Raw genomic sequence first — 22567 nt, 5'->3', positions numbered from 1 at the left:
AAAAATTAATAATAGTAATAATTGAATTAGTTTACCGATTGAAAAAAATTGATATTTTGTGCCAAATTTATATATGTACATGGAGTACATCACAAATTATTGTTAGTGTAAAAGTCCAATGATGTAAAATTCTACTTTGATCGCTTTTCCTACCTCTGTTCCTTCTTTTTTTCCCTTTCTTCTCATTCAACTTGGATCACCTTCCAATTTCTATTGATTTCTCTATAGCTTTTTTTAAGTAAACAAACAAAGAAAAGCTAATTTGCAATAACTGTGATTTTTACTTAAATAATTATACAAAGTATTTTACTATTTGAAATGTGATTATTACTCTTCAACTATAATTAGCAATAAATTGTGATTTTAAAGGGTTAATTTTCCGCCAAACCAAACAAAATCTTAATGTGTTGCAACTTGCTAGTATTGTGACAATTTTGCTTTGAGTTTGTTTAGTTCACCTTAAATATACTTCATCTTTTTTTTTTTTTTTTTTTTATTTATTGATACATTTCGACTTTTTTGCAATATACTTTGATTAACTTTAGTAATTTATAGTTACGATAAAACATAAGTCATGTGAAATCTTGTTTAAATCGTCTAAATGTAAATTTTATTAATGTCCATTTTTTATAATTTTATTGCAATGCTGATAATTAGAGATGTTAATTATTAAAATTATTAAAATTGAACATTAGAAAACTAATAATAGAAAATTAGAAACGTGTCAACATAGAAAGTATGTTTTACAGCTAATCAAAAGATTGATCGGATCCTAACCACTCAGAACTAATCCCTGAATCCGAATTAGCCCAAAAGGTGAATCGGGTGGAACACCAAAAAAAAAATTGATCGAATCCAATAGATATTTTGATATATTGGTAATTGGTATACATATAAACTCGTACTCCACATTTATACAATTTTTTTTTCTCTTGTGAGAAGGGCTTTCTAATATTTATTTCTTCGTATATGATAAATGCACTTGATAGAACATCCGTGGAGGTTTATGAGTTTCAGATGTTGACATGGGCTGGACATCTTGTAATCATACATTTGCATCAATCATTTACACCTCCTGTATTTTATGGGCCTGCTAAAGAAGTTCATAAATCATAACTATCAATATCATAAGGGTAATTGGAGTAATTAAAGCCCAATTAACGCACCAACTTAAGGCCTTGACTTGATGGTGATAATATTCATAATCATAAAACATCATTTAGTTACTCGTATTTAAAAGTACGTCCGAGATAACTTTTAAAAGTAGTGTATGAAAAATTATACCCTTTAAAATGCATATTTATTCAATAGCTAACTATTTAAAAGACGAGAAATTTAATCCACCATTTCCTAGCATCTTCGTCTTTCTTTATTCATTCAAGCTAGTGAGTAGTTTCTTTTATCTGTTCTCAAACCTTCTAGCTATATTACCAAGTTGTTCTTCATCTATAACTAATACTTCGTATCTAATTATATCACCACTAAGGTTCTTATTAAATTTATTTTGAGTAAGATAGACACGGACAACCTTGTCAACGGATCAGACTCAACACTTATTATTAGCCTACATCTATTATGTTTTGTATTGGGTTGGGTCGGGTTCACATGGACGATAACTTAATGCCTATTGTTATACGTTGACATCAAATCCTATTTTTTGGATGTTAGCTATTTGCCTCCTTCTCTATGATATATTGAGTTCATTGTATTACGTTTTAAATATATCATTCCCTTTCATGTCACTAGTATTGTTCTATTTGGCGAATTATACATGTTAAGAAGTGCTAAAATAGACCACTTATACTCATCATAAAAAAAATCTTAAATAATTTAAATAACATAGTAGATCGAGTTGTATACTACTTGTATAAAGTAATACTGTTACACGCCCTTTATTCATTATAGAATGTCAATTTTCTGTTTATCTTTTCTTTTATGTCTATAAATGTTTGTCAAGTACTTAATCATAATTCGAAATAGTGTTTAAAATGGCCCATATCTCAATGGCATATACAGTTCAAAGTAGAAGAAAAAAAGGGTCGTGTTAGGTCCACGTGCTTTGGGTTTAGTTAGGCCCAACCCATGGCGCGGTCTACGAGTTTCTCATCGTGCCGAGTCAGGTCGAAATTTTAAAAAGTTGACCTATGTATGGTTCAGGCCCAAGTGCCATTGTGTCGGGCTTACGTGTCCAAGCCAAATTTCATTGATTTTAACGTGCTTTGTTGTGTCAGTCAGGTCGCGTTGTCCCTTATTGTGCTTCTCCCAAATAAAGGCGACTTAGTCCCGGGTCACGACCAGACACGCATGGTAATGTGCCGTGCCTACATCGTGCACCTGCCATCTTTGCCCACGAGTGGGCAAAGCACATACGGAGTAATGGATGATATTTGGTTAATCAGATTAGCAATATTTGATGATGTATTTTCCCAATTAAGTCTTTTTTAGTCCAATGATAATATTTATTATTTATTTTATCACAAATGAGCCAAATTTTCAAAATAAAATAAGGATTTGTTTGTTCCTCATTATGGCCTTATGGGAGTTGGCCAGCAGGATGTTTAGGGTAATTAGAAGATAGAATTTAATAAACGTAGACCTCCATATTACCAATTCCCTACCCCCTCTTCCTATTGACTTCAAATTTTATTATTCTAGTTTGCTTAATACTTTTTTTTTTTTTTTTTTTTTTTTTTTTTTTTTTGTCAAACTTATATGTGAAGATAAGAATAATAAGGTAAAAGTCAAACTAGAAACTACTCACGGACTAAAGTCGTCTGAAATGTTTTGTGGTTTTCGTGACTCTATTGTCAATTTAATTTTCTAATTAACAAACAAGTTATAAGTTATTGTCAAACTATTGTACATCGGAATTGAATAATCAGATACGATTATACGAGTCAATTTTCTTTTGGTGTTTAGAGAGCCACAAGGGCAAGGTGAGAATCGATCACAGGATCCTGAAATCGGAAAGGAAGCTCTAACCACTTGAGCTATCCCTCACTCTCTCAATTTTGTCAGATTTAGACAACGGAGAGCGTACGACAAGGAAGGACAACAAAACTTGGAAAATTTTATAAAATGAGTAGGCAAGGACCACCACTCAACAATCTAAACCTACCAAAGGCATAATGATGGGTGTTACACGAGACAACAGTTGATATCAAACGGCCCAAAATGATATCTAATGCCAACATTTTGCATATGAAACCAACCAACCACTTCTACTATATAACATCGTTACTCAACGGTAATCATCAAATTTTCCTTTTTTCTCTCTTTAATTATAATCTTTACCTTTTCTTTTATTTTTAACTTTCTGCTTTTTCTTTTGTAGGGGCAAAGTAAGACAAGTTTGACCCTATTACAGCTATTTTAAGGCAGTTTTTTCTTTTTTTCTTTTTTTACAAAAACAAAGAAAATGGAAGAAAGAAAATATTGTTAAAAGAATTATTATTTTCCTTATGGAATATTTAGACAAAAAGGAAGCACAAGGCTACAAATATTATGAGTCATTATCATTTACAAGATATTAATAATTTCTTAAGATATAATCCCTATTAGTATGTACACTAAGGGGTGACAATAATCCTGTAGGGAAGTGAACTAACCACCAACTTCAGGCTTCAGCTTGGTTGCACCGAAAACTCGGACAAATTTTCTATTGAGCATTTTGGTTCAGTCTCTTTTGCTACGGCTTCTACTACCTCTTTGGTAAGCACAGGACACGCGGAGATTGAATTTTGAGAGCAACATTCTCTGGTTGATCACTCATGTGGTAAATGCGAAGATTGGATTTACGCTTTATTGAATCTCAGGCTGGTATATGTCAAATTGTCAGAACTGAGCCAAATTTAGAGTAAAACAGCATTCTTGACGATTCTTCCACTCATTTTCCTTGTTTGTTCCCTGCAGGGTGCAGAATCAAACAACATGAACAAATCTCACTTGAATGACTCAAGCAAATAATAAGTTTCTATTGCAAATTCATAATGGATAATCAATTGGCAATGCATCAGGCATCATTGTACGAAACAGGATCTTTATCGGTGGGACAACGAGGAAATCTTAGCATTTAGAACTTACATCCATATTCCATACCAACAATCAGATAACAAGAATCATTATCCCATTGACATTATATAAATTTGCAGTTGTACACCAACTTTAGATAGTGGAGTTGAACATTAGTGTAGTAGCTGTATATCCTATTTGGTCAATCAAGTGCCAAAATGATGTATTAATTCCCGGGGAATTTCTGGATTTCAGCAAGCATTACTATCATGTTTACTAGATAATCATATAGCCATGGACCTACAAGCCCAACATACTCGAAAAGGCGAAAAAGACAAAGAAAAAGGGAAGTTGAAAAAAAGAACAAGTGAAAATAATAGTAGCATTAGAAAACGAGTTGTTGGCATTTAGGACTTGAAAAAGAAAAAATCAATGAAGCAAGACTCAGATATTGAAAAGTGAATATCAAAGACTAACTAATTTCAAATCTAAGCGATAATAAAACAAATTATGGTTATTTGGTCCGATCAGTGAAGGGGAGGGGGGGAGTTGAGTCACATCATTTGTAACAAATTGTTACCTCTTTGAAACCACGATCTTCTAACTGCTTGACGAATCTGACGTTCATGTCTCTCTAAAAGTTCATCAACTCGGTATGATTGAGTTAACAATGGTCCTGAAAATTCAACTTTGTCTTCTTGATCCTGAAACCCAAAGACAGGACATCAGTAAGTTGCTGATGTTTAGAAATGTTGAAAGTAATACATTAACATAAAAGCTATGAATATGATATATAAACACAAAGAAAACCACTTTTGATGAAAACAATCCTGCTTCCTTTCAATTTAGGCATCAACATTGCTTATAGTTTTGATAATCACTGTGTTGTCAAAAAAGTCTTAAGGTTTACAAATAGGTATGACATAGCTGTAGCTAAGCGATATGCAAACGTGACAAGATTAATTGGATTCTCTTTTAGTTATGTTAGTTAATACATGATCAGCACTGATGATATGAACTAACCATGTGGTTTCTCTTTGCTCCAATCTCCTTCTGGTATAGTGCTAAAGATAATTCCTGTGAATGGTACTCATCCGAGGTATCAAAAGAATCAGGACGATCAAAGTTGCTCCACTGTCTCCTTACTGTATGCTTCAGTGCCTCATAATAATCTTGCCCTCTAGAAAAGGCACGAGCTCCTAGAGAAATATCCCCGTTGTTATCATGCTTCTTTAATTCAGAATTATTTCTATCATTTGATGCTAAATATGTCTCTAAACCGTTAAAGCTAAGCTTTGAACTAGACCGTCTGTGTGATCTAACAAATGTATCATCTCTTCGGCTTTTAGCCCATGCAAAGCCACTTGATGCTGAAACTTGCAGCGGCCCTGAATATGGCACATCTCCTTGAGAAGCATTCTTTAAATGGGAAGGCTCTTCTCGCCTATCAACTGATGGCTTTGGTGGTTCCCTCCCTTTTATGTCTTCTTCTGGCTGAAAGAGAGCTAAACTTCCGTTGATTTTAACTCGCTGTGGATCTGGAACTTGAGATGGCAAAGGCAAGTCCTGCACAAAGGAAATTACAGAGGTTAGGAACATAGTAATTTCTTATTGTTTCTATAACGGCAATGGGCAGACAATAAGTTAGAGAGACCTCAGCTGGGGCAAGTTTACGTATGCCATTCGGTTTCTTGGTTGTTTTTCTTCCTGTTTCACTCCCTCGGCCTCTTCCACTCACTCTCTTCCTGTAAAATGAATGTCAAACAAAACAGTCAGCCAGTCAGGCACAAAGCAAAGCACCAAAAAAACCCAAGGGGTTTAGAGTTTGACTTTAGAGGCAGAAATACTGGGCTTTTCCATGTATCATGGAATAAAGTCCCACCATTTCACTGGATATTTATACTTATCATAATTTATCCCCGTTATATATCAAGTACTGCAGTATATTTAGTGTTTCTTGGCCGGAACAATAGTTTTAAGAAAACTAAAAACAGTGTTAGGATCTGTTCACTTGTTTATTATTAACTAAATAAACTGGTTTTCTATGATTAAAATTGACAGTCGATAACAAAATGTAGTTATTAATTTTGTTAAAAAAAGCTCAAAACTGATTTTATATTATATAAGTTGGATCAAATTAAGTCTTAGGCTATTGGAAACAGATCTAATTAGCCAGTTTTGTAAGAGAGTCAGATTTTCAAAAGGTACCTAAGCATACAGTGTTGCTCCTTAGGTCCTAATCAAAGAGCGAAAGAAGGAAAAAGATAAGAAATATCACCTTCTAGCGTCATCACGACCTTTTGCATCAATTTCTTTATTAGGTGGGTATTTTGGCAATGTTGATGGGTCGCACGCATAGGGTTTACTGCTGAAATACTGACGAAGAGACAAAAAAATAATCAAGATTAGAAAGGACCTGAGTGATAGAATTCAAATTTTCAATAGAGTGATGTAATAATTTTAGTGACACTGTCATGTACATTAATATATGCTATCAGCAAGAAATGCAAGATATTCAGAAAAATGAATTTGGAACTAAACCAAGTACTTATTAAACTTATATATTCCGTAACCAATACCTCAGAACATAGAGCAGAAGAAGCACTTCCACGGTTGTATGGTTCCACAGAGAGTAAAGTTTCAATAAGGCTCACAGCAGGTTCAGGCATATCTTTACAAGTTACCATTAGAGAGCTCTCGTAACGCTGTTGTGGCTTAAAAAGAGTGGCGTGAGGAAGTTTAGACTTCTTCCAGTACTCATCAGGTGGGGATCCGCATAGCTTGAAGATTTTATGCAATTGTTCAACCTGTTCATCAAATGTCACAAGTTTTCTCAAGGTTTGGCATGAAAATGAGCGATACCATAATTCTGAATTATCATGTTGAGAAAGCCATGAGCTTGGCAAAAGTAATCACCTCAGTTCTCCCTTGAAGGAGAGGTTTTCCTAGAAGAACTTCAGCAAATACACAACCAACACTCCAGAGATCAACAGATGGTCCATAATCTGTTGCACCTAGTAGAAGCTCAGGAGGTCGGTACCACAAGGTTACAACACGGCTAGTGAGTGGTTGCCGTTTTGTACTGCAGAAGTTCGCCAAACCAAAATCAGCCACCTTCAAAATCCCTTCGTTATTTACCAGAAGATTAGACCCTTTAATATCCCGATGCATTATACCTCGCGAATGGCAGTGCTCAATTCCTGATAACAGTTGCTTCATATAGCACTTGACCTGCATATATCAAGGAAATTGGTTACATAAACGAAAGAGATGCAGCATTATACTCCAACATTGTTTTAGACAACTACTACCAACCACATCCCACTAAAATAAAGAGAAGTTAAACAGTTTTTCCCAAATGAAATTATCAATAGTACACAAATGCGGTAATGAATATCTGAACTGAACAAACCTGTGCCTCAGTAAACTTTATATCAGGACAAGACACTAGTCCAGCAAGATCATGTTCCATGTACTCAAAAACAAGGTATATGCTACATGATAATTTGGAGGTGACAATTCCTTCCAACTTTATAATATTAGGATGATCAAGCCTCCGAAGAATCAATATCTCTCGCGCCATAAACCTAACACTCTCGGGCTCAAAGTTGTCAAACCGAACTTTCTTCATAGCAACTATCTTCCCAGTTTCAATGTCACGTGCTCGAAAAACACTGCTATATGTACCTTGGCCAATCTATGCAACAAGTAAGAAAAACAAAACACCAATAAGTCTACATAACAAAAGCATGAGTAACAGCAGTAACAGTTGATACATAATAAATCCAGAACAAAAATCAATCACAAACACTCATTTACTTGGGCATTAGACATACTAAACCAAAAATCTTCATCAAACTAAAACCTCAATACTATCAGCATAAACACCATCTTTTAATACATTTTACTCAAGTTAACACCGCTTTATGCCAGAATCCGGCCAACGTTCCGACTACTTGAACTTGAAGAAAAGTACAAAACAAGAAACATCAGCTTGAAAAATAATCTCTCCTTCTGTAACAAACAATACCAGAATTTGGCCCCAGAGAAAAACTTAGTACCAAGACAAGCTTCCAATTTTTAACCCCAACCACCCAATAAAAGACAGAAATCACATGAAATTGACAGATTACATTCTCAAACAAAATAGAAGCTCAAACCCAAGTCAGTAATTGTCACATGTAATCAAATTAAGACTAAAGAACAAATTTTCATGAGATATCACAATACTATAAAAAGAAAATTAAATAAAATTACAAATTTTAAAGTTTTAAACCCAAAACCATCAATATTAGCTGTAATTTCTTCTTTTGAGAACAAACCCAGCTCAATTTCCAAAAACACACAGAACCTAATTCTCATCACACATCTCAATTTCCCTCAAAAATTCAAAATTCTTACACAAACTATGACATAAACAAAAATATAAACCCGGATCAAATCCCGTCTACATCATTACCTTAACGACCTAAAAAAACCACTAAAAATCACAACATCCACCACAAATTATCCCAAAAAACTAAAATGATTTGCAAAAACTGAACAATTTAGCACCTTTTCTAATTTCTCAAAAGCATCAACTCTGAGAGGCAACCAACCATGAATAGCCTCACCAGCAACAGCACTCAACCAAGCAGGCCAACCAGCAGCAACCTGTTCACCTTCAACATATTTCTGCAAATTCCCTAACCTAAAACTCACTGATTCACTCCCACAAGTTGAGCTGACTCGCCCTGAATCACTTGGGTTAAACCTCTTCTTCCCTTCTGAGTCAGTGGGTCCCACCCTGCTCCGACCAGAACCCCCGACAACCACTACATTGTCTCTGAACACGCCGGAGTAATCTGCCGCCGGTGTCACTGACACTCCTCCTTTTGAACTCACACAACCCATCAAAAAATTCCAATTTTTTTTTTAAAAAAATTTAACTTTTCTAATTAAAAAATTATAAAAATCAAAATTGAAAATTTATGATGACCCAAGTTTTCTTGGGATCATTGAAGAAGACCCAGATCGCTGAAAATTAAAAAAGATTAGATTTTTAGGTGAATATAGTAAAATGAATGTGGAAATTTAGGGAATGTGAGTGTGTTTGAGAGAATTATTTATATATACACACAATTATGATTATAATGTTAGAATATATGGTGAAAGCAATGATAGTGATTTGGGTGATGTGGCGTGGTTGATTATATTTGGACTAGTAGTAAAATTATTATTGAATTTTGGGATTTGGATTTGGATTTCCTGTATTTTGTTTTATTTTATTTTTGTTAAAAAAAAAATGGGTTTTTTTTTTTACTGGAATTATTTGAGTGCGGCAATTGCGGAAGCTGGAGGGAGAAAGAGTGGAGTGAAGAAGAATAGAAAGAAGGAAGGAAATAGCGAGATGAGCGGCTTAAGATGGATTTTTATTTGTTATGGAGTGGTCTACGGTCTACCTGGTTTTGTGCATTCTTTTTTGGTTTTATATGGTTTTATATATGATGTCAATCTGAATATGAAAGTATGTTTTGTATATCCGGGTATACCGTTCTTGGTACACCCAGGTTATTTTGCTCATTAAGTTTAAAAATTTACATGAGTATATATAGACTTTGGGTCTTTGTTACTCCTTCCGTCACTTATTAACTTATTTACATGCCTATTTGCCTATTTCTAACATTTAATTCTCATATACTAATAAAGAGAAATATGCATGTAAATAAGGGACAGAAGGAGTAATTAATTTACATTACTTAATTTCAAGGTTTTTCTAAGAGTATTAGAAAAGAGGAGTTTGTTATTTATTGCTCTCGGTTTTAAATGGATTAATTGATACGAAAATTTAAAGATAACATTGGATCGAGTTCGTGAAGTATAAAAAGATTGAAACATAGAGGCACAAGCACGGGGCATGCATGTTAATCATATGTTATGTACTCTATAGTTTGTATAATACGGAGTATATAATAATGTATCAATAGGTCAAGTTTATGTCATACTTTGGTTGAAAAAACACAAGAAGACACGGTAAAATGGGTCTAAGAGTAATTTAAAGTTGATTGGGTTATCGTGCTTCTCAAATTGTTCATATAGCTAGAGTACTACTTTAGTCTACCATAATTTTGCAAATTCTAAATTTGGTGCCTAAGACACCTTAAGAACAAAGAAGATCTTTATGTAGAACACTAGAAGTAAAATGAAGTTGAAAGTTAGGTTTTTTTTTTTCTTTTGTTTTTTAAAGTAGAATAATGTTGAAAGTTAGGTCTTAATGACATTGACTAAGTTTATGTGAATTTTAAGAAAATTAAAAAATGGAAAAGTAAATAAATAAGTTGGTATTAGACTTTTTTTTTAATACACTTTATTTAGTGAATTATTTTTATTGTGCTGAAATTATTTTTGTTGAACTTAAATTAGTTTTACATAATTTTTTTACATATTTGAAATTATTTTTACTAATGAAAACTTATTTTACTAATTTTCTATTATTTTTTTAAGTTAATGATTTTTACTGATTAAAAATTATTTTTACTAGATATTGTTATTTAAAGTGAAGATAAGCGGGCCTTAGGGAATGTTATCTTTAGTTCAGTTCAGTGCAGTTCAGTTCAATTCCTAATTTCCTTCTCTCATAAACAACTTAGTTCAGTTCAGTGTAGTTCAGCTCCAATCAGTTCAGTAAACCAGAACATACCCTAAGTTTACATTTTATTAATAAACAATTTGAATATGTCAATAATTTAACTTAGAAATTAAAGTACGAGTGTTCAATAAATATAGTTGTGGAGATAGTTGTTAGATGTGATGGTAATTATTAGTTGTGTAAATAAGTGTCAGCTATTATATTGAAGATTGATAGTTAAAGACTTAAAGTAGTACTCTTAGCGTTTAGCAAATAGCTATTAACCCGCAGCTAAATTAAAAAAAGCTATAAGGGATATATATATAAGTGTTAAATATACTCTAAAAAATTGTTTAATTTAGGAAATCATGACTGAGATATACTAATTACACTGATTTACGCGTGTTTTTATCACGAATTATTAATTTTATACAATTTTCAAGAGTGTATTTAATGCTTATATGCAGCCCTAAAGGCTACATATATCATTACTCTTTAAACAATATATTTTTTCCTAAAAGTATATATTAAATTATCAACAACTACTGGTCTAAAAAAAAAAATTATTAACAACTACTTTTAATTTTTTTTGATAATTCAACCACATTAGTGGATTAACTTGACCTCAAATCACTATAAGCTACTCAAAAACTAGTGTCAAATACATCCAAGATCATTACTTTCATTACCTACGAAATAAAATTAATCAAACTAACAAAGTAACAAGTAATATACATAAATTTAGTCCTAGAACTCTAAAAGCATATTCTTTAACTTTGAAATGGAACTTGTAGAAGAAGCTATATGTGGTTCCAATTTCAAAATTGTAAATACAAGAATTGTCATTACAAAATAATGCAAGAAAAAGTCACAACTTTCAAATATTAAAATTCACAATTTGAAAAATGATGTCAATTTCTAGTAAATAAATGCTCGGTTTGAAATATATAAACTACCTTAGTGTTCATTGGTTGGTAAACAACTTACAATTTATTTTATGTTTTTGCGCCAAAAAAAAAAACAATTTTGTAAATTAAACTTCAACTTAAAAAAATTTGAAATACATAATATTGTAGGTGAAACATTAAAACCAAAGGGACCCTCATGAAACCATGAATTCTTATCCAATGAAGAATACAAAGAAAAATGCGCGTTAGATTGGTTTAGATTATTGGATTGTTGGGTTAGAACAAAATAATGTTTGACAATCTAGTTTTAGTGTGGAAACTTTGGATCTTTTTTTATTTATTTATTTATGAAATTGTCGAACCATATAATATGGAGTATAATAATATTGGAATATTGTACTATGCAATATAACCAGTCTTTACGTTTTGCAGTTCAATTCCGAGTTGTCAGAAAGACAAAGTGCTCGTGAGATAATGTGTGGAAACTGGAAAAAGAACAGAAAGTAGACACGAAAAAAGTCAAAGAGGATGGGAGGAAAAAAAATAATACTCCATCCACATTTTTAACCGTCTCTTGTTACTCCCTAGTACGGAGTATTTTATACGGAGTTAGGATCTCTTTATTTCACATTAATTTCACTTCAGCTCAGTTCCTAATTAGCTTATCTTATAAACGATTAAGTTCAGTTTAGCTGGGTTAATCTGAATAGACTCTTAGGGCCTGTTCTCTTCCGTTGAAATTCAGTTCAATTCAGTTCAGCTCTTAATCTATGTCTAATGATATTGCTAATGATATAAAGTCAAATTTCCTTCTTTTAAGCTCTTATTACAACGACAACAACAACAATAATAATAATAACAATATTAACAATAATAATAATCAATAAGTAATAAATAATAATAATAATAATCATCAATAAATAATAATAATAATAATAATAATAATAATAATAATAATAATAATAATAATAATAATAATAATAATAATTTGGGGTTAGATACTAGTTAGATACATGTATTAATTAAAACATTAAAGAGAGTGGGTTAGGGTGTTGGACTGTTGGGTCGTTGCCTCTGTTAGCTTTTCGTGTTTTTTTTTTTTTATTTTTTTATTTTTTTATTTTATAAATATTTTTTAAAAAATTTGTTTAAATGGGTTAGATACATGTAAGTGTTTTGTGTTCTTTTGTCATAATACTATTTTATTTTTAAATTAAATAATATATATGTTTAAAATGTTTAGAGGTTTCAAGTTTTTAATATATTTTCCATAAATTTTATAATTATATAGTATATTTTTCGTAAATATTTTAATATGTACATTTGTATATACACATATGTATAGTAATAAATAATCAATAAATAATCAAAGATCACTAATCCGTAGTTAAAAATCACTAATTAATAAGTTCAGTTCAGTTCAGTTCAACCGAGTTCAGTCAATCAGAACAGGCCCTTAGTATTTCCTATATCGGTCAATCCATTCTAAATTATTCCGTATAAGAGTGTTTTCTATTCATTTGATTTTTACTTATTTGAACTTAATTAAATTGAATCTTTAGTTGTAATTTAAACTTAGATAACTCTTATCAGAATTTAATATACCTATATCTATCTTAACTGAACTGAATAGAACTGATTGGAGCTGAACTGAATTGAACTAAAATTAAGTTGAAGAGAACAGATCCTTAGGAGGGATTCCGGATTCGAGATCTCCTTATCCTCCATATATGTTCTTAAACGTTGACCTATATATTATACTGCATGCATGTTAGATAAAAGGTGCAAATTTAATAGAGGAAGGAAAATTCTTCACCTAAATGCTCAAATGATCAACCCAATTTCACTTATTTAACAGTCATCACCTAAATTCAGCCAAAATTAAAAATCAGTTATAATCGAACTTGATCCAAACAACCTATTTGTCGGCTAAATCGTTTTATATCCATTTTTTTAAAATTTTTTTTAGGCAAGATATAAAGAAGTAAAGGAAATAGAAAAAAAATGTAAAATAAAACCATTAAATGCATGTTTTAAAATATAAAAAAAAAAAAAAAAAAGTAAAAAAGCCATTTTGAAACAACTTTTGGTCTCTTTACACACCTTGTGTGTTCTTTTAGAGTTCACACTTCACGCAAATACCCTTTAGTAGTGGGTCCTTTATTAGTGGTAAATTAACATGGTTGCTCTAAGCCACAATGGATAATTAAAAACGATTAGTAAAGTAGGCATCTCTATGTTTGTCACTTTGGCACAATCCATAAAAACTGCAAGTTTTATTCATGTTTATACATGTTTTGAGTTCTTTAATTTATTAATTCATATTATATTATGGTGTTAATTATTTGGTCAAAATGATTATAGTTCGTTCCATTAACTTTGTAAAGGATATTAAGAAAATTCCTCTTTTCACTAATAATAAAACATTATTTAAGCTAGCACTTCCATGTTTGGTGTTAAATTATATACAAATTGAAAGAGTAGTGGCATAAATTCATTGACATGTAGGGTTATTTGGTTGTTATAAGAATTGATATATGGGACCATTTGTTCATTAATTCAACCATTTTTATTTATTAAAAATAAATAAACTATGAATAACCTTTGTTTTTACATGAAGGGAATTTTTATAATTCAAAATGTATACTAGACAAAGTAGCTTAAAAATTTATGTACATTATTTAATGCTTTTTTTATTTTTGTCAGCTAATATTAATGCTTTGCTTTTTTAAATATAGCATTTCTCCCTCCATTTTAATGTCTACTTATTATAATCGATTGATATACTCTCAACCCACGTTCAATTTTACAAAATGATTTGAAAATTTCTAACTAACATGCTCCGTAATTCAACTTACGAGAAGTTTGATATCCAGTTAATTAAATATCTGAAGTGTCATTATGTATTCTAATTATATATGCCTGTTTTTTAATTTTGCAAGGGTTTTTTTTTTTTTTTTTTTTTTTTTTTTGTGTTCTACCCGGTTCACCCTTTGGGCTAATTCGGATTCGGGGATCAGTTTTGGGTGGTTAGGTTCCAGTCCCCTCCCAATTGTTGTTGCGGTGGATCAAACACGAGTTCTCCCTACCAAGTATAGTCTCAATCACCACTACACCAACAACCAATCGGTAATTTTGCAAGTTTATTAAATATGCAAAAGCCACTATTAACAACAATGTCACAACCATGAAATGATTGGCTTTTCACGACTAATAAAATGTGTAGTTAATGTTAGGGACTCGAACAAAAGTATGTTTGTATAGTGTTAAAGGATGGAATAATTAAGTATACATTTAATAAATGAAGAGAATAATTAAACATGACAATAAAGCAATTTAGAAAAGAGGACAATCATTTGGGATATAGGGATTGGAGTTAATTGTAAATTTATTGGTGCTCATCAGACCTCAGAGTTATTAAATGTTGGTGATAAGAAACAATTAAAACATCTAAAAAATTGGTACAATTATTAATTGTACTCTTCATTGAAAAAAGAAAAAAAAAATTAGTTCTGTAAAAATCAATACTCGTAATATCTAGTAAGATTAAGTTTAATTCATTAAAAATAATTTCAATTCAGCAAATTAAAACTAAGGTGAAGAAATTATCCAAATAAATCCAGTCCATACCCAATTTGTATAGATATTTGAAAGTTATTATTTATTACCATACTACGGGCCTGTTCACATTTACTGAACTGAGCTAAACTGAACTGAACTGATTGGAACTGAACTGAACTGATTGGAACTGAACTGAACTGAATTGAGCTGAAATGAATATTTTATGAGAGAGAGAAATCAAGAGCTGAACTGAACTGAACTGATTGGAGCTGAACTGAACTGAAATTAAGTAAATGTGAACTGGCCCTACGTAAATTTTTTTAAAGTAAGACATATAAAGTAGGGGTCTGTTCTCTTACGTTGAAATTCTGTTCAGTTCAGTTCAGCTCAGCTCAGTTCAGTTCAATTCAATTCATTTCAGTTCAGTTCAGTTCAGCTCCTAATTTCCTTCTCTTATAAAATATTCAGTTCAGTTCAGTCAATGAGAACAGGCCCTAGAACAGGAACGTCTTCTCGCAAGACCGTTCGTGCCTTAATCTATCTATGAATTCAAATATCTAAATATCTACAAATTGAATAACATTGTCATTTCCGTCAAAAAAAAAAAAAAAAAAAAAAAAAAAATAACATTGTCATTTGGTGCCTTAACTATACAAGACAATGAGTGACACATGATACGAATACTCTCCAATATAATCAATCTAGTGATCTCTTTTTCTTTTTCTTTTTTTTCAGTTAGAAATTGAAATTCAAATACTTTATATGGAGTATTTTAGTCACAGAGTATCAATGCTTGAAACTAGCTAAGACCGAAAAAGGTTGGATTTTTTAAAGTACGTCTTTATTTTTATTTTTTTTACGGAAAGTATTTCTTTATTCTTATGTGATAGTTTTAGTTTATATATGTAGTATATGTCTTTTAACTATCACACAAGAATAAAGACTTCAAATATTGTAATGTTGGATTTTTAATTGTTTAGTCTAACACCGACTAATTAATCTTAATTAAAATGTCAAGCCAATTTTTTTTTTTTTTTTTTTTTTTTTTTTTTTTTTTTTTTTGGTGCACATGTCAAGCCAAATGATGAACCAACTAAAGTGGATTAATATCCAAACTAATTAGTCAAAAAAAGCTGGTATAAAATCAAATTGACCTGATTGCATGGCCAATAAATGGTGGCGCAAAGGCACAAAAAGATTTCATCGAATCATATTTATGAACATAAATCCCTCAATCCGCAGTAATACTTGGTTGGTATATACACCTACAACATGTATTTCTTTCATTTATATTTTTCGACCACTAATTGATTAAAGTAGTTCGTTTCATACGAGTATTATTTGCCACTTAGGATAGCAATGCATTATCTGTCATTTTAAGTTTTAAGATGTTGATCAATGTATAATATTTTAAGACCAATAATCAATATGTAATAAGTGTGGTTTTCCAATATATCTTATTAGTTACAATAATAAAGAATATTCTACCAAAAAAAAAAAAAAGAAGAAAATACTCCCATACTAATAAGTAGATCAGTACCAAGTTTGTTACGTTATCACATAACCTGAAGGGTGAACTAATTTCTTTACTTTTGCATCACTTAAAACCTAGAACAAAAATTCCTTTTCCCTGCATATCGCATGTGATGTTTGTTGGTGGAGGAGATTGGCAAGGAAGAATAAGGTAATAATAATTGAAATTTGAATAAGGGTTTGTTCTCAGATTATTTTCAGTTCAGTTTAGTTTTTAATTTCCTTCACTCATGAAATATTCAGTTTAGTTCAGTTCCAATAAGTTCAGTTCAGTTCAGTTTAGTTTTTAATTTCCTTCACTCATGAAATATTCAGTTTAGTTAAGTTCCAATAAGTTCAGTTCAGTCAATCAAAACAGTGAACAGACCGTTACTACACATTGATTTAAATCTATATCAACTAACGAACACGGATTTTATTGTAAATTTTCAACTACGTAATTCCACTTTGAAAAACGGAAACATATATTACTTATATATAAATCTAAGGGTTATGAACAACAAAACCCTATAATAATAAACAATAACAATAATAATAATCTCGATAGATAATTGGGCTTTGCCCACAATAATTACACTTTTAACAAGTTACATCATCATCATCATCTGAATTTAGATAATTATTTCTCTTCCATGCAACTCAATTATCAACAAGCAGGAGATCGAACTAGTCACATAAATTGTTAGCTTCAATTTCATATATATAAATATATGTTCATGTATTATATTGTACGTACATGATTGCATGCATCACCACATGGAGTCCAAGTTGAATGGTTGTTCCTGTTGGAGTTGCTGTTGGTTTTGTTGATTTTGTTGCTGTTGTTGTAAAGACTGGAACACCGTCTCAGCAGACGGCGAAGGATGGAAAGTCGAGCATAGTTCACTAGTCGTTCCTAGAGGCAACCCTTGCTGGTTGCCTAGGAACGACGAGTAGTCAGTAGCACTACTACTCGTGTTTCGAAATTGTAGAGCCTTAAGCAACAAGGAATTTACAGTACTATTTAGGTTAGGAGTAAGCAAGGTAGAAGGCCATGATGATAGTGAAGGGAGTGTTGTGGCCATTTCTCGTGCCCAATTTAAGTTTAAATTCGTGTTCGGGTTTAAATTGAGATGATTAGGGGTGCAATTAGGGTAATCTTGTAGTGAAGGGTATGAAAATGTAGGGTTATTTGGTGAAGTTGATAGGGTGTTTAGATTTGGTAGTTCAATGTCTCCAAATTCATTTGTAGTTGTGTTGGTGTCATCTGGTGAGTCTGGTGAGACCATAGAAGGTGATGTGGGTTGTGGTTTTTTTATCGCTACACTCTTCTGGAAAACCCTACATACCACCCATTCATCCTGCGGACATGTAACAATTGATCTTATTAAAAAAATATATAGGAAAATTAGCAAAAAATAATTCCAGGTAGTAAATAATCTCAACTTTAGAAATTGCAATAAATAATAATGTGGACTATGATATGATGTGTCATGCAAATGAAAATGAGTATTACAAATAGATATGAATGTGTCATGTAAATGAAAATTGATTATTGAAGTGTAATATTAAAACAAATGTATTACATCATATAAGTAAAATTATGTCACAATAATATCATATTTTTTAAAATATCAATTATTATAAGGTATCACCTCTAGCTATAATTTGATCATTATCTAAGGGTCATATGACTCATACACAATGAAAATTCTATGGTAGTCAATCCTTAAAATAACTATCATTATACTATTTTTTTTAAATTTATTTATTGATGTTTTATTTTATTTTTTTTATGTTAAAATTAATTATAAATTTTTTCCTTATTTTTAAAATTTATTTGTATTTTCTTTTACATTTTTATATATTTTCATAACCAATTTATGAATTATTTTTAATTTCAGTAATAATAAAACTAAATTTGGAAAATTAATTATGAAAAATATAAAAAAAATTCAAAAATTTATCAAAATTAATAAATGAATTTAAAATTTAGATAAATAATTTATAATTAATTTTAACATTGTAAAATAACATTTTAAAAAATATTAATTAATTTATAGTATTAGTCATTTTAAAGATGACTACCGTAGAATCATCCAAAACAATATGATACAAGATAAAGAGTAGATCGAAAATAGTACGTAAATGATTCGGATAGAGAATGTACAATTTTAAAGGGACAAAAGTATGTATGTACCTTGGAGGGTTTGAAAGAAAGCTTATTATCGAGACGATATTCATGCATAACCCAATTAGTTTTCTCTCCCTTAGGTGCTCTTCCACGGTAAAATACAAGAGTCTTCTTCATCCCAATTAACACCCCTCCTCTATATATCTCCTTGTCCTTCCCTGTGGTTTTCCAATAACCTGCTTCTGTTGCTCGATTTGTCCTTAAACCTGTTGGGTATTTTCGATCTCTTAGGCTGAAAAAATACCATTCTTTTTCTCCCATTGATGCTTTTCCTGCACATTAATTATTCATGGAGAGTTATAGTTTCACTACTTTTTTGTATGTAGGTACGTACTAAAAAAAAAAAATCTACGAGTAGTTAAATTTGATAACACGGGCTAAACCGACATAGAATTCTAATGTTTTGACATAGAGATAACAACACAAGAATAACATACATTTAACTCTATTTTTAAAACATCTATAGGTATGTAAATACAACTTGAATTGCATTAGACCTATGGTTTAGGTTGTAAATTCAACTCTTTATTAGTATATCAAATTAATGAAAAAAAATCCCAATATAATCCAAGCAAAACCTAAATATTTTTCGAATTAGACTATTTGAGTACCTTATTATCGGATACTTTGTAAATATGTAATGATAGGTGAAGCCTTAAGAATTAAATGAATTTCATAAAATGGTATTCCTTCCAAACAATAAGGAGTAAATCGAGGGAGTATATACAGTATATGTTTGAGAATTGAATTTATGACAGAATCACGAATCAATTGAAGCAATCATTGATTAGTTGTTCATAATCTTTCGTTTCATAGCTTCTTTTAAGTAGTCATCACATTTACATCGATGATTAAGACATTGACAAAGGTAAGTCAAAATCATATAAATGGACTTTTGTCACGTGCTAGGCCTCACATTCATCACCCATAAAAAAAAGTCAAAACTAGTAACTCTAATTCCCAACTCCTCTTTTCTCTTCGATCTACCTCTAAACTTACTCATCAAGTCCCAACCACCGTCGTTGAACTCGCTCGTTCTCCGCCAATACGCCATCCTTTTCTCTTCCAACTCCTTTTCCGGCTATTCGCCGCGGATTGTGCAACAACCTCCATTTGCTGATGTCTTTTGCTTCGGTACGTGCGCAGGCTGTCGATCGATCGATCGCCCTTGATTGCAACACTCTCCGATCATCACAAGTTTCTAAGGTTATTCATTTATCGATCTCTATTATATAAGTAAGCTATGAGTAGATTTTATTTTTTTCAATGATGTTGATGTGTTAGAGATATGATATCATCAATATCGGAAAATATATACTAGAGTTGTTTAATTTTCTTTTCACGCCCATATTACGTGTATATATATGTATTTTTTTTTTATTTGTCGTGGCTCCTAAAAGACAACCATAATGTTCATTTATTCAAAAACTTAAGAAAATATTATCGAGATTTTGTTGTTATTTAATTTATGTTACGTTATTATTATGTCTTTAAAAATTCAAGTTATTTAATATTTTAATTCAAGTATTACTTATTTGAATTCTTTTTGTCTAGAATTAGTTGTAGCTTTGAGCACTTTTTTTTCGAGGAAGTCGTATTTTTGAACTTTTGATAATGTAATTAAGTAATTTACTAACGTGACCTTTAATCCACGTTGAGATCACTGATTCAAAAATTAGAAACAAAAATTTGAGCTACTAATGTGACAACCAACCCCCTACATTCGAAAATATGATTAATTAAGAAATTTGTAACAAAATCATAAATTGGCTAAACTACTAAATATTTACAATGCAAAATTAGGGCATTATAATTATCCAATCTATAAAATTATACCTGGAAGATCCCAAGGTTCGCACTTGTTAAGATCAACATCAGCAATAGCCTTGGAATTAAAACTAAAATCAGAAACTTTCTTTGATAAATAAAATGTAATGAGCTCCTCGTCCGTTGGATGAAACCGAAACCCTGGAGGAAGATTCTCCTCCATTAGATTATATCGATATCGAATATTCAACCCCGAGTTTAACTAGCTAATGTACAATTATATTTTTGAGGAGTAGAAGAAATAAAATTAATTAGAACGAAGGAGAAAATAAAGTTAAGGGTAAATCTCCTTAAATATATATACATATATGCCTTAAAAGAGGTAGCAAGTTTGGGTGTTAATAGGAAGAAAACATTCTTGAGGAAGAAGCTCCTATTTTTAGTCCACTTTATTTACTGTTCTTCTGGAAACTGATCAGCTAACATTTTGACAAAGATTTATGGTAAATCAATTCATGTGTTTCTATTGTTTGAATTACTCAATTTGGATTATTTTATTTTATTTTTATCGCTTAATTTGTTGATTATGTGTTATTTTGATTTATAACGAGTTTTCTTGATTTTTTTTACTAATGTTTGTACAAATTCTTACGTACACTCGTGTTTTTTTTACTAATAGAATGTGTAATTTTATGTGGTCGTGTTTATCCACGACTTTATAATATATAATTCACTATGATTATTGAAAAATTAGATCGAATTGATAAACGTTTTAAGATATATTTAAGTCTTTTTTGACACATACCTTGAGCAAATTTTACAAGTAACTATACGGCGGTGAGACATCTAGAAGAAGTTGAATACAAATCACGTGGCTTTTAATGTAATAAGGGCATATCTACTTTTTGGACTTTTAGTTTAGGTTACAAACAAATTACAGTGCATTAATAAGATCTCCTTTCTAAAGTCAAGATCTATAGTTTAGGGTTTATAATCCCAAATTGATGGTCCTAATTAAGCCTTGTACATATAATTCCAATCCCTAACTGGAGTTAACCTAAGAATTTAGTTTGTTGTGAAATTCACAATTCATTATTAATTAAGCTTAGCTTGTAAACATTTTTTGTACTTCAATCTTAATAACATTAAACATATGAACATATCGATTTAATTAATATGCTTTTGTTTACGTATTATTATCCTTAGGGCCAAAAGGCATATGAAACACATACCACGCATACATTTATTCCCTAATCATGAGTTAATCTCCCGTTCCAAATCAAATTTTCTCCTCAAAACAATAATTAACATCAAATGTTCATAAATTATTTAATTAAGATCTTAATTAATAAAACATAATCCGTATTAGGTGGCAATTTTGTGGGCATTATCAATAGAAAATTGAGTTAAGAAGTGTGAACACAACAATTGTACGAAGAGTGTCCTGCATGCCACAGTTTAAGGGAGGACTTGGTAATCAAGCGTGGTAAATAGTTAATGTTAGGATTGACTAATTTGGTCTTATAACGAAGACGTAAGCATATATTAAGGATAATTATAAGAATTAATCATTGATATTGCTAGGAAGTTTAGGAGGGTTAATTCTTTTATGTGATAGGAAGGAAGGTTCATTATTCGATTGGGTTGGTGACTATTTTTAACCACTCATATATCACCGGCAGCCAAGATTATGTAGGTTTGAACTATATATTGCATGGACCGTACTAGATAATTAAGACGGTATAGTACATACTTAGTCATAATCTATAAGTAGTTATCATTTTTGTGTTAGTTGCACTACTAATATATTTATTTAAAGCCTTATATAAATTCAATTCTAAGGGATGATAAACATTTAATAAATTTTTGAAATTGAAACTGGGTTAAATTTAGGCATTATTTATGACAATATTGTTAGGTGCAAGTGTGAATAGTATTTGTCCCACATTGAAAAAAAGTAAAGGGTTTTTAGTTTATAACCCAAACGGACTACTCCTTCAATTGTCA

At 31.0% G+C, this 22567-nt stretch overlaps 2 protein-coding genes across 3 annotated transcripts; both read right to left on the bottom strand.

Annotated features, from left to right (window-relative positions):
* Positions 1-3435: 3435 nt before the first annotated feature.
* On the bottom strand, positions 3436-9527 carry LOC145601455 (protein IMPAIRED IN BABA-INDUCED STERILITY 1-like). Of its 2 annotated transcripts, XM_081657478.1 has the most exons (9): positions 8566-9525; positions 7424-7708; positions 6928-7242; positions 6591-6818; positions 6290-6387; positions 5666-5756; positions 5035-5577; positions 4592-4715; positions 3436-3906 (listed from the first exon to the last, which is right to left on the bottom strand). In XM_081657478.1, the coding sequence occupies exons 1-9, from the start codon at positions 8902-8904 to the stop codon at positions 3887-3889; spliced, it is 2043 nt and encodes a 680-aa protein (XP_081513604.1). In that variant the 5' UTR covers positions 8905-9525; the 3' UTR covers positions 3436-3886. The 2 variants fall into 2 exon arrangements, with proteins under 2 accessions (XP_081513604.1, XP_081513609.1); XM_081657483.1 differs by lacking the exon at positions 7424-7708 and having other exon boundaries at positions 8566-9527.
* Positions 9528-17136: 7609 nt separating this feature from the next.
* Positions 17137-20839, bottom strand: LOC145588656 (uncharacterized). Its single transcript, XM_081645273.1, has 3 exons — positions 20630-20839; positions 18800-19065; positions 17137-17960 (listed from the first exon to the last, which is right to left on the bottom strand). The coding sequence occupies exons 1-3, from the start codon at positions 20781-20783 to the stop codon at positions 17370-17372; spliced, it is 1011 nt and encodes a 336-aa protein (XP_081501399.1). The 5' UTR covers positions 20784-20839; the 3' UTR covers positions 17137-17369.
* Positions 20840-22567: the final 1728 nt, after the last annotated feature.

This window comes from Chenopodium album, chromosome 2, assembly GCF_948465745.1.
Source record: "Chenopodium album chromosome 2, dcCheAlbu1.1, whole genome shotgun sequence".
Taxonomy (NCBI): domain Eukaryota; kingdom Viridiplantae; phylum Streptophyta; class Magnoliopsida; order Caryophyllales; family Amaranthaceae; genus Chenopodium; species Chenopodium album.
Note: the sequence above shows the minus strand (reverse complement) of the source record. Positions and strands in the feature narration are given on the sequence as shown.